At 39.7% G+C, this 18990-nt stretch overlaps 1 protein-coding gene across 3 annotated transcripts in view; it reads left to right on the top strand.

The window, feature by feature from the left end:
• The window catches only part of sntg1 (syntrophin, gamma 1), a 35263-nt gene that overhangs the window by 594 nt on the left and 15679 nt on the right, over nucleotides 1-18990 (top strand). The window contains exons 2-13 of one of the 3 annotated variants that reach the window (XM_010783367.1): nucleotides 319-358; nucleotides 9887-10122; nucleotides 10764-10813; nucleotides 12613-12747; nucleotides 14167-14223; nucleotides 14401-14458; nucleotides 14545-14588; nucleotides 14987-15028; nucleotides 15281-15383; nucleotides 16022-16104; nucleotides 16355-16485; nucleotides 18152-18281. In XM_010783367.1, coding sequence (XP_010781669.1) covers nucleotides 10787-10813; nucleotides 12613-12747; nucleotides 14167-14223; nucleotides 14401-14458; nucleotides 14545-14588; nucleotides 14987-15028; nucleotides 15281-15383; nucleotides 16022-16104; nucleotides 16355-16485; nucleotides 18152-18281 — 810 coding nt within the window. In that variant the 5' untranslated portion in view covers nucleotides 319-358; nucleotides 9887-10122; nucleotides 10764-10786. Of the gene's footprint in view, nucleotides 1-318; nucleotides 359-507; nucleotides 974-9886; nucleotides 10123-10763; nucleotides 10814-12612; nucleotides 12748-14166; nucleotides 14224-14400; nucleotides 14459-14544; nucleotides 14589-14986; nucleotides 15029-15280; nucleotides 15384-16021; nucleotides 16105-16354; nucleotides 16486-18151; nucleotides 18282-18990 lie in introns of those variants that run through there. The other 2 variants (XM_010783368.1, XM_010783366.1) reach the window with 2 other exon arrangements.

Raw genomic sequence — 18990 nt, 5'->3', positions numbered from 1 at the left:
TGTGTGTGTGTGTGTGTGTGTGTGTGTGTGTGTGTGTGTGTGTGTGTGTGTGTGTGTGTGTGTGTGTGTGTGTGTGTGTGTGTGTGTGTGTGTTCATTGATAACTCACACTGAGTCATGAGAGGCTGACTGTGCTAAAGCTGAGGAAATCCACAACCTGCTTTATTTGCTCTTATAAATGCAGTTAAGCTGAGGGAAGTTGTAATATGCTTGAATGCTTCCGCATAATTCACACACTTGCCTTTTAATGTGAAAATAACTTTGAAGTGTTGGCGTTGAAAGAAATCAAATATTATTTTTCTGTTCTCTTTTGCTGCAGATCTCAACTGTAAGCGGGCAAACCTTGGGATGAATCCCGAGTGAGTACACCCACATCCACACACAAATACGCACACACACACGTTCAGGACCGCAGTGCACGCAAATGTAATTGGCTGAAAAAGAAGAAACGCTTTGTGAGATGTTTGTGCTCGGGTTTAATGCGAGAGAGAGCAGCAGACGTCACGAGAAACAGTGAAAAAGTAGAAGCATGTAATATTTATGGATCCGGAGTTGTGCGGGTGCCTTGGGTAAACGAAGTCGATTGACGCGCGCGTTAAACCAGCCGCATGTGATTTCCAGCTTCAGTCATTTTGGCAGCACGATGCGAGAGGGAGACAGACACGGAGCTGTGAAACTGGACCCTCTGCCAGAGATGTCGACGGAGAGGAATCCCTGAAACCGCCGCTGCCCAGGAAATATGCACAAATGTTGTTTTCTGGAGGCTGTTTTTCTCTCGGTTTTTTTGCACATCGCTACAGAGTATAGTGGACCAGGATGCCGTGTGGGCGATGCTGCCACAAGGGATACATTGTGATTTCTCGGAGATGTTTTAGCATCCGCTGCATAAATTAAAATAAGAAAAGCTTGACACATGAGGGACTGGAGCTCCAAGGGATCTAATAAGACATTACCACCTGTTACTAGAAAATCAGGTAAGCCTCTCAGACCTTTTTCTGGCTTTTTACATATTGCACTGCCTCATGATGTAGTGCGCGACGAACGTAGGTAGGTAATTATTATGCCAAACATTCATCTCTTTACATTGTACTTTTTTGAGATGTAATCTGGTGTAATGCTGCGCACCAAGATTTATGTACCAATCACCATATGATCCGATGCATTAGAAAGCATCCCATCCTCTATTAGGCACATTTTAGGTGATGGGCTAAACTGAGCTGACTACTTCACTCCTAATGGGCCTCTTGATGAAACACCTTTTCATTATTGTGTGATTTGAAGGGAGTATGTGGGCTTGCAGAAAACCTTCACATTGCCTCAGTGCAGGTACCCGCAGTTCCTCCAGCCAGTGCAGTGGCAGCAGTCCTCTTCTCATCCATAGTGCTGTTTAGCAGCATTAAGTACTCTCCCATGCACTGGATTCCAGTAATAAGCTAATTTATTTTCTTTTTTAGAAAATAGGCTATCATTTTATATTTTAAACGTCAATAAACTATTCACAAATTGCTCATCTTCTCCTTGGAAAAAGCTTCAAGGCCATGTCCATCTGTGATAAACCTGAGAGGTATTCCTGCACAGCCTGCTGCTGCTGCTCAGTGTGCTTTATTAGCCTCGCAGAAAGCTCCTGAATCCTTCTGTTTATCCTCATTATGGGCTGCAAGGTGACATACAATCAGTGTGGTTTGTATCCAAGAAGCCAGCTGAGATGGAGAAATCTGACTTCACGTCAATGATTTCTGTGCTCGTACAAGCATATTGAGCTGAGCTTAGCCGGTCCATTGGTGGCCATAGGTCAGGAGCAATCTGTCTGATGTTGGAGGTCTCACTTCCTACCAGAGAAAAAGACTTTGACATGTCATTGACAATTTTATGCCCTAGCACACGCATCCCATCCCCCCTCCTTCTGCTTGTGTCCTAAATCAAAAAGCAGTTTGGCCAAGTGACAGAGGTACACTGGCAGAAAAATCAGGCCTGAGTGAAATGGTGTCAGTCATGTCCGGTCAATATGTCAAGCGGTGGGTACAGAGTGCCAGGGATAACTTGTTTGAATCCTCCATACAGTGTCGGGGTCTAGATCTGCTGATAATTGGGGGGAAAAAAACTGATTGTCACAAAGTTTTCCCCAGCTGGAGCATGAACTTAAACTGGCATCGATCATGATCTGGAAACAATGTCTACACTGCACAACGAAGAGTTCCTCCACACTTTATCTTCCCTACTTAAGTAATCAATAATCTGCTGATCCTCCTGCAACTGAATCCCATCGGCCTGTTTAAGAATCCGGATTAGTTAAACGTCTTGAAACATACAAGTGGGAAAGCTTTTCCTAAGGCGATACTGTAAGCACTGGATGTACACATGACATCAATTATGTATGTTAACACATTTGAAATGCTGTTACACTCCCCTAGCATCACCCAGCAGCTTGATATGTAACAGAGTGGTAATGAATACTCAAGGGTGACACTTCCAGTATTTAGAGTGAAGCACAAATTCATTTTACTATTGTCATGTGGCTTTATTCACTGACCTATTTTGATCACAAAAAAAGAGTGCTGTGCACAGAATGATGCGCAAAAAACTTGACAGGAGCTGTCAGGAAAAAAGGAGGAGAAGTAGCAATGAGATTAGGGGAAAGCATAAGACAGAAACTAAAACAGGATGCTGAATATTTTAAAGAATTTAACGAAAGCAGTCTGGAAAACAGAGCAATCTTCTTTTTTTTTTACATTTTCCTGCAGCGATTGTTCTATCTAAAGGGCAGCTGGGAGAGGCAGTATGTCACTGTAAGGCTGGACATCTTCATTACGATCTCGCTCCAGAGCCCCGTGGCAGAAGGGAAAATGCATCACACCTGATGTTGCTGTGGGGCTTTTATAGCAACTGTTTGGTCAACCATCCATACAAAGTGCTCCAGATGCTGAATCCACACAGGAGTAGCCATTTGCTTCTTTTTTTTTATTGCGATGTGATGTACGAGTAGAACAAATAAACCGAAACTTCAGATTTATCTTTTTAGATAGTGCAGGAAAGAAATATCAGGGGTGTGTGCCACAAAGTCACTGACTGTCATGCAACTAGAAAACCATTAGTCTGCCTTAGCAGAGACTGATGGCTAATGAAGCGAATGCACACCAAAGTCTCGTGGGGCGGGGAAGACAGAAGAGACAACTCTCATTTATATGCGCCTCATATACCAGCCCATCTGATTTAGAGGTTCAGGACCAACACAGACCAACGCTCTGAGAGCTACACACAAGTGATAACTGCCCCTAAGCAAAGCAATAAGGGATGAGATTACACACAATAATTTATGATACTGTACAAGATGTATGTTAGGCAGATTACTAGTCTGCCTAACATACATCTTGATTCACCCCTCAGAGATAACATCTATACATCCAGCACTGCATGTATATTCATTCCTTAATGCTTTGCAACATCTAAATACCCAGGTTTGGACAATTTCAGGTCCCATTTGATTGATGTCGATATTCTGCTTGTTCGTTAAGCACCCCTGCCTCGACGCCACGCTACAGAAGTCACTCAGCCCTGATGGCAGGCGGGCTTCCTCTGTAAATTACATTGTTGTGTTTTCTATGGAAAATTTGCAATTCATTCAACCTGTGAAATGTAAAACAGCCCCGAGCAGCAATTACAATCTTTGCTCCTGATTGCAGAACAAACCGTATGGCCGCCATAGATTCAGTTCACTAAAGCAGTTGCAAATACAAAAACAATTAGTAGACAAACAAAATGTAAATGCTATCATGTATGTTGTTATACTTTCAGATTCCATCTATTTGCTGCTTTTTTTCATTTTATATCACAATAGATTGAATGCATTTGTGTTTTTAAAAGCAGTACCAATATAGAAATGCATTTTCAACAAGTCACTTTAGACTTCAGGAAATTGTGGCATCTTTTTCCTCATATTTTATGGAATAAATTATTCAACCATTGCTAACAAAGTAATCAACTGAATAATCGATAATGTCATTAGTTGTAGCCCTACATATATGTGGTCAGGTTTAGTAGATATTTTCGTGGTTATGTCATACCTTGCAGTTAGAAATGATCATAATTTAATCATGCAGAGTTTCTAGGAAATAATGTCAACACACCATCTTCATTAATTTCTAACTGCCTCTTTTATCTTCAATTACATTTACTACTACTTAAGGTTCATGATCTACAAATCTTAATTTATACCACAAAGATATTCATTTGTTTCACGCTGTGTGAATTAATAAATAATTTGCCCGAGCAATTTTGAGATAGTTCTATATTTCCCTGCTTTATATTTAGTGGGCAGCTGTGTCCCTTGACTGTGTAGCTTCATTTTAACTTAGCTTAGCCTTCAGCAATATGCTCAGCTTTTTAATCCTTTCATGTACTCTTCACACAGCATGGTGCCATTTCCCAGCCCCAAAGTCTTCTCCTTGTTGGTTTTAAATACCAAAATTACTATATATTTTAACATATAATTATAATTAGCAGTGAATCATGTGATTCAATGTAGAATAAAGGGTGCATGTTGAGCCTGATTAAGACCCACATTAAGGCTGCAGCCACACGGAGACGATACGGGTCGTATCCGCTACAGTTCTCTATCATAGACGGTTCGGCCACACGAGGCGGAAACGCAGATAACGATAACGGGTCCGAAGGTGGGTATAGATCTGCAGACGCAACGCTCTGGGGGGCCAAACGGCTCCGTGATTACGCCCTATATGATCATTTCCTGATAACGAAAAAATACTGACGGGGAGGAAAAGAGAGACCCTGTATATTATTCTTTTATTATTATATAGAGTCGTTATTCATTTGTTTTGAAGCTCAATAAATAACAAAGAAGACCTTTGACCGGCACTTTTATAATTTTGTCCGGAAGATTTCAACTTTAACGGAAATGTTGACCGGCGAAAAAACGGAAACTGCACGGTCCCCTCGTCCCTTGGAAGAGGCGGAGAGGTAGGTGTTTTTCATCTGCTGGTGGACTACCGGGGAGATTTACAGCAGGAGCACACGCTTGCCTCGGGGAGGGAGAACAAGAGCCAGAGCCCTGGCCCCTGCCTCTCCCCACCTCTGCTGCTAATTCCACCATGGAGAATAAACAGAAGGGCAACCATGGCAACCATGCATGCTCGTAAAGTCTTCTTCGCTGCTTTTGGTGTATTTTCTGGCGGAAGTACAGCGCCACTTACAGGCCCCGCATATGTACTACAGCCTATCCAGCGGGTCGAGCGGTCTCGTGTGGACGAACACGTTTCTGGTGCCGGTTGCGTGTGGATGGAAGACTTTTTTGATATCGAATACGGTTCGTTTTCGTTACCGTCTCCGTGTGGCTAGGGTCTAAAAGTAACATGATTAACTTGCTAGTCCATTTATCCACAGGCGCTGCACCATTATATCGTATGTTAAAGAATAAATACGATTATAATCCAATTAGGATTCAAGTTATTATCAAATATGCTGCAGGACTAGTTTCTTCTAGCTGTAGTTAAATATCTATTTTTGCTTCATGATATCAAGTGATTTAAAGTTGTGTGGCATGATTCACTTTGATTTAAGTTGGCAATCCCCTGATATCTGGTGGCTCCCTGTTGCCAAAAACATACGTCATAGTCATGAAGGTCGAGATCTCAGTCTATAAATGTGTCTGTCATTCATTTACTCCACTTCCTATCATTCTTGAGCATCTGGCCTGGAGAGCTCCTCAGTTTAGGGACCCTTTTCTATCATTGAGCAAACTGACAACCCTTGACTAAGTGATATATTTTATGGATATGTCATATTTTATTCCATGCATAACATTAACAGTACAGATTAACTGATATATTGTATAATTAACTCAGCAAACCAAATAAAGGATTCTGAGGAAAGCGATAATTGGATAATTTAGAGCAGATTATTTCCTGTGAATAATGCATCAGGGATGAAGTTTCATCTTACTTTATGAACTTTTAATGCAATTCTCTCTTTGTATTTTTAATAATCATACTGAATAGGCCTAGTACTTGAGTGTATTCTTCTTCCTGACGCTTAACCATTGTTGAATTAGTTCTATAGTTGTTTTAACTGCTTACTTCTCTAATGACAGAAGAGACTGTTTAACAGAGAGGAAAGGCTTGGGAATATAGAAGTTATGTTCAGATGTTAACTGTGCACTTATGAGTTTTAAAAAGTTTATAATCTTATATAGTAATCTTAACTATAAATAAAACCAATTTCCTCAGTTTTCTTCACAGAAAAGTTGTCTTAAACCCCTCTAAGTCGTGAAGCATCGCGACCATCTGTGAAGCTTTGGCAACTCCTCATCTAGCTTTTGCTGGTGCTCAGTTCTTGACTTACTCATTGACTTGAAGAATTGAAAACATTAAGAGATACTACTTTCTGTCTTGCATTAATGATCCATCTTGAACTCAAGCTGATAGAAACGAGGAAGAAGAAGCATCTCTAGCGGCATGCTAAACGGCCCCTGTTGAATACATAATGTGCTCTGTACATACAAAACTGTTCAAACAGCTGCCTCTTTCCACAAGGTGAGCACAGCAGGAGTGGACTGACAAAATGAGTTTATTCATTTTTCAGGTGAATAGGAACCTGCAAACCAAACTCCTTTTTAATACGTCTTCTTCAAATTAAAACCATGGACAGCAACCAAAATGTAATCGACAAGAATTTTGATAATCAAAGGGGAAAAAAGCACTTAGTCTGTCCAGTTACTTAAATCAGAGGATTTCATGCTTTTCAATGTATCTTAACATTTCTTTGGTTCAAGACTGTTTGTCTTTACATAAGAGGATATTTTAAGATGCCTCACTGGGCTCTTTTGATGTACATTTGTATCCCTCACATCTTATGCCGAATGATGAGATTAGAAAATAAAAGACGGATTAATAAATAATGAACATTATTATTGTCATTTGAGCGTTTGTAATTGCCAAAATCACTTGTTTCAGCTTCTTAAATGAAATATTTCCTGCTTTTCTTCCATGTCAGTTACTTGTGTATTTTTGAAGTATTGGTCAGATGAAAAAAGCAATCTGTCCATGTCACCTCGGGCATTGGGAATATAGTATCAACATTTTTCACCATTTTCCGACATGTTGTAGATCAAACCCTCGACCGATTATAGGAAATCATTCTCACATTAATCAGTGATGAAAGCAGTTGTTTGCTGCACCGAGTGTTGAATAGAGAAAACATTTTTTTTGCCACTCATTTATCTGTGAATAGTCCATATGTATCCCCCTGAGACAACAGATCAGTGCACCTGCACTTTAATTAAAAAAAATCTATTTAAATCCATTTACAACAATGCACCTACTGTACCTAAAGCAAACACAGAACTTAAGCTCCCAAGTTTGAAACACAAAGAAGACCAACATGTAAAGCAACATTCAAGCAACACTCGGAGGGGATCATATACAAGAAACGGTCCCTGGCTGGATTTGAACCCCTAAATGAATATAACTATGGATATTTAAAAAGAAGCAAGAAACATTAAAAACTATTATATAATATTGTCACAGCAAATTAACAAACCAACTGAATACTTTAACCTTTAAAACATATGCAAAACAATTAAGCACTATCAGATTCAGATGAAATGCAATTGTTTATTTTTTATCTATTTAAATAGTAGATAAGTCTTCAAAGCTGAAAATATACAAGAAAATAAGCCCAAACATCTTCAAAAAAGTACCCAGAAGTTTGCCTCCAGAAGAGTATTTGTTGGAAGGTAAAAAATTGCCATAATGGATAAAACAACTTAAATGTTGGATTTTCCTCTCAAGATAGCAACATAAATAAAAAGACAAGTAATCATAATTAGTATTCTTTACCTTTGTTTTTTACAGAGAGGTTTAAAAGATACAGACCACACACAAGAACGTGTGCACAGACATCTGACTACACTGGTTTTCTAACATAAACTGAACAGGTCCTGTGAAACTGTCAGTTTAACGCTATTGGCTATGAGCAGGACTCTTTTCGGGGAGACCATAACATTTAAGTAACCTAATATCTGCCATCATCCATCGCAAAATTAAAACGCTGCACTCCCTGGCACCATATGTTCCAGGTCGTAGAACAAGTGAACAGTACAGTAAGTGAAACCCATCTCAATTTTCCGTGTAGTAAAACTACATTTGCAGGAGCACTCTGCAGGCAGCTGCTGCACCTGCGCCCAGACAATCATCCATCATCCTGAACGGGCACGCAGCTGTCCTCCGGTCTAAGAGATGGAGATGTCACATTACAATCCCCACATCATCCAGGCAATCTGATCCTCTCTCTCTCTGTTTCCTGCCATTGTGTCAAACACAAGAGCTTTATTTGAAAAACATTGCTCTGCAAATTGTCAGGATTGGAAGTATCTGATGGCGTGGTTGTGGAAGGAGTTGCGCTGACTCGACTTAAAAAGCACAAAAGGTTCGGCCAATTTAATCTGGATTCTCAAACAATAAAAAATAAGAAAGGGAAGTAGCGGCGCCTGGCAGGATGTTCAGGAGGGCACCTGCTAAGACAAAGTGTTCATATCACAGCGGCAGACACATTTTTCAGCTGACCACGTGAAGGCATTCATTTTTAAAAGCAGCTCCACAAATGATGTCAGGATTTCTCTTACATCCATTACAGAGCTGACTCATCTCCGGTACGACAGCTCGATGTGGAGAGTGTGGCGGCAGGCGGAGAAAACTGTGATCCTGTTTTTCATATTGGATTTTCTTAAGTCAATAAAACTTCAAACATAAATCCCTGGAAAAAAAGAAATAGATAAAAAACACATGGAAACAGACCACATTTTGAATGCATATCAATAATAGCCTTCTCAGTAGTATCACTCATTCTTTTTCATATACATGATCATATAAATAATACACAACCTAATAGGAATGTCAGTAAATGATCTAGAAGCCATCTATCTTAGTATGGATCATTACATGCAGAACTCTTAGCGAATCAGTTGATTGATTGGTCAGTGGTTTAATCTATACAATGTCAGATAATTGTTAAAGAAATACCCATCATATTTATTCACAGCTCAAGGTGACGTCTTCAGCTTGCTTCTTTTGTCTGAACTACAGTTCTGACCCTAATTATAGCAAATCAGATAAGACACAATAAAGCCAATTATAATAGGAAGCTGGACTGATTTATGGCATTTTTCTCCGTAAAACGTCAATTATCATAAACATTATCTATCTGTTGATTTAGGAACCGATAAATTGGCTCATTGTTAGACTTCTTGTGCTTTTGCCGTTGATGGAAACGTCAACAAAATGTTACTGTAATCAGTAGTCAATGATTATTGCATGAAATAATGCTTGAATTGGATATACTTTTATACGTTTTTTACTCCTAAGGCACAATGATCATAGTGGCTCAACAAGAAGCTGGCTTTGAGCCAACAATGCTCGCTAATGAAGACAACTTCTCAAGGGGGTGCTTTTCAATGTAATAAACACTTTAAAAGAGTCATTTTTACTCAGCATACAGAAATAGAAGAATATGACTTAATTGCATTTGGCATTCAAGCAAACAATCCCACAGGTTTGTACGTGTGAGGTGTTGGAGAGGATGCTTCAACATAGCTGAAGAATGGGATTCAATGTTTCCAGATTAGCTGTTTATTTGGGAATAAAGCTGTGATTCTGATTCAACTTGCAGTGGTATTATTGACAACGCTGACATCTTTGTTGCTGATAACTGTAGATTGCTTCAGTCATAAGCATTCAAACAACAACAATCAGCTCCCATGTTGAGCTTGATTTGAAGACATTTGTTGGTTTTGTGTGTCGAACAGTATCTCCTCTCTTGCAAATGGGTTGAACATCAGAATGAAACCTAAAAACGGCATCCTCCTCCTGTTGCTGCAGCTCGGACACCCATCAGGGATTGCCAGGAGTGAAACCTCACTACGCCATCGCCTCATTCTGCTCTTCAGCTCGTCCACTCCCACGGCAAGCCAGCAGCGTTGTCAGCTGATCTCCAACCAGCCGGGTCTGACAGCCATGATTCGGGAAGACCCTCTGCTTCGGCTCAGATCAGAGATCAGCTCGACGCTTGATGGCTAGATCTCTCCGTACAACGCGCTGGGGGCCTTTCTGCTGAGGTACGTCTCGACTCCCTCTGCAGCACAGGTTCTATAATTCAAGTGGAGCCATTTTTGCGCTGCTTTTGTTGATGTTGAGTGAAGTGTCAGTCATGTCTGATTAAAACTGAGTGGAACCGGTTTATGTAAATGAGGCTCTCGCATAACATTTCCTCTATTCTGTATACATGTGTGCCTGTCTAGGCATAGAGCAAGCCGGTAGTTTAAAAAGAATGCGCCATTTATTGGTAGTGGCAGGGTTTTCTTCTAAAGCAATGAGACTCAGATTTACTGTGTTATTGTCTCCTACTGTGGTCCAGATTTATGATCTCTACGACAAGGCATCAGATATGGCACACAGTTCATTTCAGGAGGCGCTGGATTGGATATTAAATCATTTAATAGGATACCTGGGATCTCACCTTTTCTAATAAATTATTCATTAAAGTTTAATGGTCCCCGGTTTCCCCCCTGGGATTGCTATACAATTAAGTTCAATTTGAAAAGGCATATATCTGCAAATTCTGTATAAGAAACGCAGATGATGAAAATAAGCATCCTGCTAATAAATAATGCCACATGAAATCGGCTGTACCTTTTTTGCTGCAGCGAGTCTTTGGCCGTGTCACAGTCTAACTCACTCTTATTTTTCTCCATTGCAGTATCCCTCACTGCGTAGTAGCACATGGATTTCAAGACTTCAAATGAAGAGGTTGGTGGCATTCAATCAATGGAACATTTTGACAGTTAATTGACAATGATTATAGAAACAGCTCTGGCATTTTCAAATGCCTGAGACAACATCTCTGAAAGCATGCGGCTAGAGCACCGATGTAACAATTTCTGTATTAAAAGGAGTACTTTTAATACATAAATTGTTACATCTGCACAAATAACCGAATCACATAACAAACGCTTAGATTTTTTTTTAAATCAAAGTAAAACACAGACAAATTGGTCTTCGGAAGAGAAGTTCACACTTCATGATGAATATGCAAAGATTAAACATGGTTTAGATAGTCAATTTAATCCAAAGTGTCAGGAAACAACGAATGTGGCAAGAAATAAAAGATTAAATATATACCAGATATCTTGCCGTTAAAGGACAAAGTATATAACAAATATGACAACATACATAAGATGTTGTTGCTGCTGCTCATCAGTTTCAATGAGCTTGTTCTGAAACTCTATTTTGGAACAATTGTGTTCTCATGATGAAAAATGATCTGCCATGTTTGTTTTTTTTTGTATTTCAGGGTAGCTGTATTTCTTTAGTTTGTGATAAGGATGATTGCTTAAGATAAGAAAAACCCTATATAAAGATGTATTCAAGGAAATATCCTAAGCGATGGACTTTTTTTCTAAGGAAAGAAATAGGAAATACACAATCATGTACAAACTAGCAGATCCACAATTAAGATGATAATAGAAAGGATGATTGGAAGGGAGAGTAAAAGATTATCATGCAATAGGATCAGAGATAAAGTTAATTATGTACTAAACAAGCGAGACAAAAGGTTAAACAACGCTGAATCACGTGAGCCCTTTCTGAACCAGCAATATACAGTTATGGCACCGCTGCCCTCATTTTGCTCCCATAATGACTCTCACACACACATTACTGTACTCCAAATAATGTGAATTAATTCACCGCTCATTCCATTTCTCACGCTGCAGCTGCAGGCCGAGGCTCATTTCTTCACGTTGCTCATTACGGTTGAAAGATAATATGCTCCGTGAACGTACTTTAATTCAAGTTTGACCTGCAGAGATACTCCGTCTAAGAATAGCGACCGTGCAAACGTCTTCTCTTGTTAAGTGATGAGCACCGTATCCCGGGTGACAGGGATGCTGACACTGGTGTCTCTTATTTCTATTAGCAGTCTTGTCAGGTGAAGGTGCTTCTTTCATTTAGACCTTTTTAAGTCAAGGACAGGACAGACATTGCAATTAGCCTGGGAGGAGGAGGCATATGCAGAATGCAAATTTATGCGGATTAGCATGATTCAAATGGATCATTGGAAACAGTCACAGTCCTCCTCACACTTGCTTGTGTGAAGAAGGGAAATTCAAATGTGGAGGGTGAGCTCGGTTCCAGCCACTTCATTTCAAAGGTTCTTAATATGCCATCAGCCTTATATGTAGAACAAATGAGGATATCATTTCCTCTGTGTCTGTACACAAAGCACACGACTCATGAAAAGCTGCTTCTCAGAGGGTCTGCTCATTACTTGAAACATAAATCAGAAGTTGTCTTGTGTTTTTTTTCCTTTCTCTAAATGCGTGTTTATTACTCAGTGCTGAATATGGTTATTTGTTCCAGCATTACCATTAAAAAGGAAAACAGTAAAAAAAAAAAACGAAAGAGACAAACATCGTCAAAACCCTGTATCCTGATTTCATGTTGATCCTGCAGCGAGTATTCGGAACAACATTTAATTTCATGGCCAGTTAATTTAGTCGTGGAGGGATGATGAATGATTTGATGTCTCTCACTGTTTTGTTTCCCAGAAAAAGAATGGGATTTATTTGATGCAAGAAGGTAATGAGGAGCCGTTTAATATAAGACTACACTTGGCCAAAGATATTCTGACCATTCAAGAACAAGATGTCATCTGTGTGTCGGGAGAGCCTTTTTATTCAAGTGTAAGTAACATTGTCCTTATTATAATAACTAACTGTACCTTCATATGCTTATATATTGAAATGAGTTACATTTGCTGTACAATACATGAACGTTACCTCACACAGATACTGAGAGACACTCGGAATGACTGCTTTTATGACAAACAATCAGTTAATCTATTCCTCATACATCAATGTAGCTATTAAATAGTGATTAACCTACTGGATCATGGTGTATTATATTCAAGCCACACTTGCCTTCACATGAATACATTCTCTGAGACTATTACCTCTCTGGAGAAAGCACTATTCATTCAGTTACATGTTGCTGGGTAAATCTTCAAAGGTAAATGAAGTGTCCTCTCAAACATTATTACTAATTGACGTAAAGTGCAAAGACATGCTGCGGTATTAAAACCTTAAACATGTTAGTGAAGTAATAGTGTAGACTTTTCAAAACTGAGAACCAATTCACTCCTCTACATTCAAAAGACAGCCTTGAAGTCATGCTGTTTGCACCATACTGTTAGTGTTGAAAGGCAGTTAGGCATCAATTTCCCAAATGTTGAATCAACATTTTTATACTCGAGCCAAAGACAGTTACTACGACTAGAAAATGAAATACCCAAAATACCTGACACAATTAAAAAAAAAAAAAAACTATCTATGAGACTAACTATATATCTGACCCAGATCCGTAGATCCATACGGTTCAGTAGAAGCAAGACCAAAGACAATTGGACAGAAACCAGGCCAAATGTCACATCCAAGCTTAAAAATGGTCTTAATATGTTGGTCTTTTCAGAGTTGTGATGCTAGCACCTCTAAACTTCCTCATTAACACATTATATTATTTCGTCAGCACCCAAACTGAAGCGTGTTAATTAGTGCTTCAGAGGTGCTTGTAGGCAGATTTATTTTCCTTTTTTTTGTCATAGCCAAGCAAGCTGTGTCCTCTTCTCTTTCAGTCTGTATGCTAAGGTACGCTATCCGGCTGATGGCTCCAGTTTCTTATTTAATGCTTAGACAGGACACTGCTATCTTCTAATGTAATTCTCGCCAAGTAGGTGAAAGAAAATAACGCGACCTCGCTTAAATGGTATCCTCCTTTAATAATTAATGTATGTAAATTCTTCTCCTAATCATTATCTTTGCAAACAAAGGTTTGCAGAGTTAAAGAAAACATTTAATCATCAAAGCCTCCTACTTTATGCATAATTATAATTGGGAAAATAAGCATTGTTATTTTTTAAATGAACCTCACAGAAGCAAATAAGGATGCATCACATATTTGTATTGGTTTTCTCTTGCACCATTTTATTTATTTTGATTGAAATTGAGTTCTGATAAAACCAAACGCTCTTGTTTTGTTGTAAGAGCTCCCTCAGGTTGAGCATCCGTCTGTACTGATTTCTGGTCTCTTAACTGAATCTTTTCCAGGAGAGGACTGTAACGATCAGGAGGCAGACAATTGGAGGGTTTGGCCTGAGCATCAAGGTAATTTAGATCCCAACTGATTGGGCTTCTCCTCCTGAATGCTTTAAATTAAGTCTAAACAAGGCTTATTGATCATTTTCTTGCAATAACAACGTTAGCTGAGGGACTTTCTGAAAATTGCTCTGGGTGTCTTTAACTCATTCTGTGTTTGTGATCCCTTTAATCTTATCTCCTTAGGGTGGAGCAGAGCATAAAATCCCTGTTGTGATTTCAAAAATATCAAAAGAACAAAAAGGTACATTGTGTTTTACAGAACGTTTTTCAACCTCGTTCATTTCCTTCCCCTTGTTTGTTCTCACCAAGGTGATTTTTTCTTTCCAGCTGATCTCTCTGGGCTGCTTTTCATCGGTGACGGCATCCTTCAGGTAAAATGTCGAAGCTCTTGTTTACACATCTCACCCTACTCTGCAAAATAACACATACCGTCTCTTTAATAATTCATGTGCCACTCTGCAGAACTGCATGCCTATAGGTAAATGTCACACCTCAAGTCCTTCATTTGTTACATGTATTCCTGCACATAAATAAATAAATCCCACATCTCATCTCCCTCAGCTCATCTGATGCAGAGCGAAAACTCACAAGCCAGCCGTCAACACTCTGTATTAATGGCAACTGTGAATGTGACTCTCTTGTTTACAGTTTTCGGCGCATATGCCGTAACAGTTATTGTGCTCGCCTCATTAATCATTTTGAAGTTAGCGCTGGAGTGATGCAATGCCAGCGGTATTATTTAGGGTAATCCTGTTATTGTTGTTTTCAGATAAATGGGATAAACGTTAGAAGTTATCGCCACGAGGAAGTGGTAAGCTGTCATCTCATATCTCGTATTTTTCTTTCACTGCAACTTATCTTGTCTTACTTTTGTATCTTCTTGACATGTAAAGCCAAGTGTTTTTGTATTAAATGAACCTACAAAAGATGTGTAGATCTGTTATCTTGGCTCTCAATTCTTAGTGAGAAGTTAGCACACCATTTTTCATCACAGCAAGCCTTCACAAAACCTCACAAATGACTGAGCCTGCAATAAATCCCTGCGTTTTTTTCTTTCTTGCAGGTCCAGGTTTTGAGAAATGCTGGGGAAGAAGTGACTCTAACCGTGTCTTTTCTTAAGAAGACTCCTGCCTTTCTCAAACTACCCCTGTGTGAGGATTGCACATGTAAGAAACCTCTACACGCACTCTGTAATTAAAGTATAGGCCTATAATCACCATAACCGGAGTGCAAAATAATTAACCAAGAGTATTTATAGCTGGTATTAATTTCAGTCTAGGATTGGTTGTCCTGGTTACAATAACCTCGAGGATTAACAGCCACATCGAGAAGAAGAAATATTAAATATAGTTGCTTCCCGATTACATAATTGGGAGTTTCAACTAAATAAAGATGCCATTCTGCTAAAGAGAGGGTGGGGAAAAGAGAGAAATGGACACATCTCCAGCTTCATAAAATATTTCTAAGGACTAAACTGAAAGAATTGACGTCGCTCATTGTTGTGCAATTGATTGCTCTTGCATGGGAAAGCTTCAGCCCCGGCCTTTAGACATGAAAGCTTTCATAAAATCCTTTCATATGCGTATATAGGCCGGGTTGACTGGCCGTCCAACCAGTCATCTGAATACAAATTGACACCGAACAGAAGCCCACACCGAAGGAGAAAAAAAGCAACCCACTTTTGTTGTTATCTGTGATTCACTGCAGTTGGAAACCTTGAAATAGATGTATGTGTTACTCTAAATGTCTTTGATTTATGGATTTGTCTTTTCTGTTTGTTTGTGTGTCCCTGCTGTACATTCAGGCATCCCCAGCGACCAGAGTAGTGGGACTTCCTCTCCTCTGTGCGATAGCGGCCTGCACTTAAACTACCATCCTAACAACACGGTACTTTTTTTATTAGCCATCTCTTGACTGACTGTTTCTATTACTGTCCATCTATGCAGAAGTGCCAGAAAGTTGTTTCCGTGTAACTGTCACTGCTCGCCGAGGCTCTATCTTTATCTCTTGAGAGTGATTCAGCTTTCCTCGCTCTGCCTTGTCTGTGCACCTGCAGCAGCAACAACAGCAGCAGGACTCTCGATGTGTTTGAATGTATTGAAAAGCTCTTTTTCAAACTGTTTCACACTTCCTACAGGACACGCTGTCCTGCTCGTCCTGGCCCACGTCCCCCGGACTCCGCTGGGAGAAGAGATGGGTGGACCTGCGCCTCATCCCCCTGCTGCACTCACACCTGTCTCAGTACAACCCGGGCTCTGACGTCTGCAGGTGAGCTGCTGGTTGCATATTGAAGGGTCATTGGTGTCTGTTCTCACTTGCACAGCTGGTGTCTCGCTGTAAGGCTCTGCAGGAATTAGTGCCGAGATCTTTCGTAAAATGCTTAAAGGTTTTTTTTATAAATGGAGCAGCCTGTCATCGGAAAAAATATATTCAGTTCTCCTACTTAGTGTATCCCTTTAGACACAATTAAATAGGCAAAATAGTTCTGCGGTAAGACATATCTACTGAATAATGGAAGCTTAAAGGAAAAGACATTACGTTGACAGTAAAAAAAAAATTAGATACATTTTCATTTTGCCACACTGTGGATGATAGAAACAGTAATCTTGTGGATTGACTCTTAATGGACCACTTGTGGTTTGGCATGTTTTAGCCCATTAACTGAAAAGTGCTAAAGGATACCATGAGCTTTTAGATTGATTAGCATTGTGGTGGGCAATGGGTTCAGTTTCATTTCATGACGGAATGAAGATCAACTTCACTTCTTGTTATTACATCAGAGTTAAACCAGGTCAGACGAAACATTTTGTTTGCCCAATAATTTTTTATGTGGTTGTGTTTTGAAGAATTGCATCTCCACTTTATTACTAGTTTCAAGGCATTGTTTAGCTGTCCACAACATTTACTATTTTGGTTCACTCCCACTGCTCTGATAATGTGGTTTTCTGCAACATCAGGCAGCAAAAGGCAATAGAAAGCTTTCGGCAAACCTTTACACTACCTGCTTAGCACCAAGCCGTGGGCCTTAACAGTTATAGCAATAAGCTTGCAAAGTAAGTGGGGCATTAAGATACAGTACTAAAATGCCCGATATTTCCCTCAGGATTAGTTTCTGACGGCCAGCAGGGGAAGACTCCACTGGTTGCCAAAATAAGTCAGATTGTTTAATAGAGTATGAGAAAATTAGCCTATTTCTTACTTGTTTTATCATCTTGGTAAACATTATCCTGACAATGTTATGGCACCAATTGCTGTATTCAAATCGTCTGAAATACAGCATAATGTTAATTTTGTAAATAACAATCTTATTTAGAAGAATACAGACAATAAGTCAGGGTCATGCTGTGTAGCTTCTATGATTGACTGGTCGCTAAATTAAAGTTGATTGTAATGTTTGGTGTCCTTGTTCAGTGTTCTTTTGTACGGTGCTCCACCCAACCACGTCAAAAAACAGACATGGTGAGGGTAAAAACTCCAAACTCAAGGTTTCAAAGCAGACACCGACCAATGGGTGACGTCCATAAATCCACTTCTTATACATGGTCCATGGCTATTGCATGTTCAAAGGAATAGTTTCAGCATTTTGGAAAAATGCTTCTTTCTTACTGAGATGTTAGATGAGAAGTGTTCTGACTGTGAGTGAATTTTCAAAGAGACTGCTCAAAAATCTTACATGCTGGGATGAAATGGAATGAAAAAATAACTTTGACCACCCGAAAATAAAGCAAAGTTGAGGAAATACATTATGCAAGGTAGCTTCTGGTCTTTGCAAGTTGCTTTTCATCCCCTGCTGACATAAAAATAATCGAATGGCTTCCCTGAACATCGAAAAACAATAAAAAACTGATATATTTGGTATGCTGTTGGTGGTTCATGGGCTGAAAAATACCAAATGACCCCGTAATCATTTTTGTTTTTCTCTTAATTCTCTCAGGAAAAATGCTTTCCAGGTCGTAGCTGTGGATGGAGTTTGCAGTGGAGTTGTTCAGTTCCAAACTGCCGAAGACTGCTTGGACTGGCTTCAGGCAATAGCAAGCAACATTTCCAATCTCACCAAGCACAATGTGAGTATGAAATAATAACACTTGTTAGCTCTGCCGCCTCTCGCTGTCCCCTGTGTAAACCAATAAGGTGTTGGGAGTTAATGCAAAAGCCTTTTCAATTTGTGGATCGTCTTAACAGTCCCCTTTGCAAATGTCACCGCACAACGTAGACCCGTACTAATGTCTTTCCAAACTTCCAGTAAGTACTCACTTATATCCTAGAGCCTTAGGTCACAATAACTGCCAACAAACTCCCTTCAGCCAAACCCATGCTCTTATCATCTATAATTCAACATTATACGTTGAACAATAATGACTGCATGAGGCAGCCAAACAAAAAGAAAGAACAATATTGTATTGTTTCTCGTGTTGTGAGCCTCTTTTAAAGCATCTTTTAAATAAAGTGTGTTTCCAGATGACGCTCAGCAGGGTGACAGATGGTCATGGTGGCTCATAAGAATCTAACTTTGACAAACCAATCAGCATATTTAGGTCTGTTTCCATGTAGCAAAGTTAAATCTCTAGAGGTCTTGTTCAGCCACCATCTACAAATATGTAACCAGACAGTAGTGTTGGCTCTCCACAAGATATGAACACAACATGGAGTCGTGTGTGTGTGTGTGTGTGTGTGTGTGTGTGTGTGTGTGTGTGTGTGTGTGTGTGTGTGTGTGTGTGTGTGTGTGTGTGTGTGTGTGTGTGTGTGTGTGTGTGTGTGTGTGGGTGTGTGTGT

Source organism: Notothenia coriiceps, unplaced genomic scaffold, assembly GCF_000735185.1.
Source record: "Notothenia coriiceps isolate Sejong01 unplaced genomic scaffold, NC01 NC01_scaffold00025094, whole genome shotgun sequence".
NCBI classification, from domain to species: Eukaryota; Metazoa; Chordata; class Actinopteri; order Perciformes; family Nototheniidae; genus Notothenia; species Notothenia coriiceps.
Note: the sequence above shows the minus strand (reverse complement) of the source record. Positions and strands in the feature narration are given on the sequence as shown.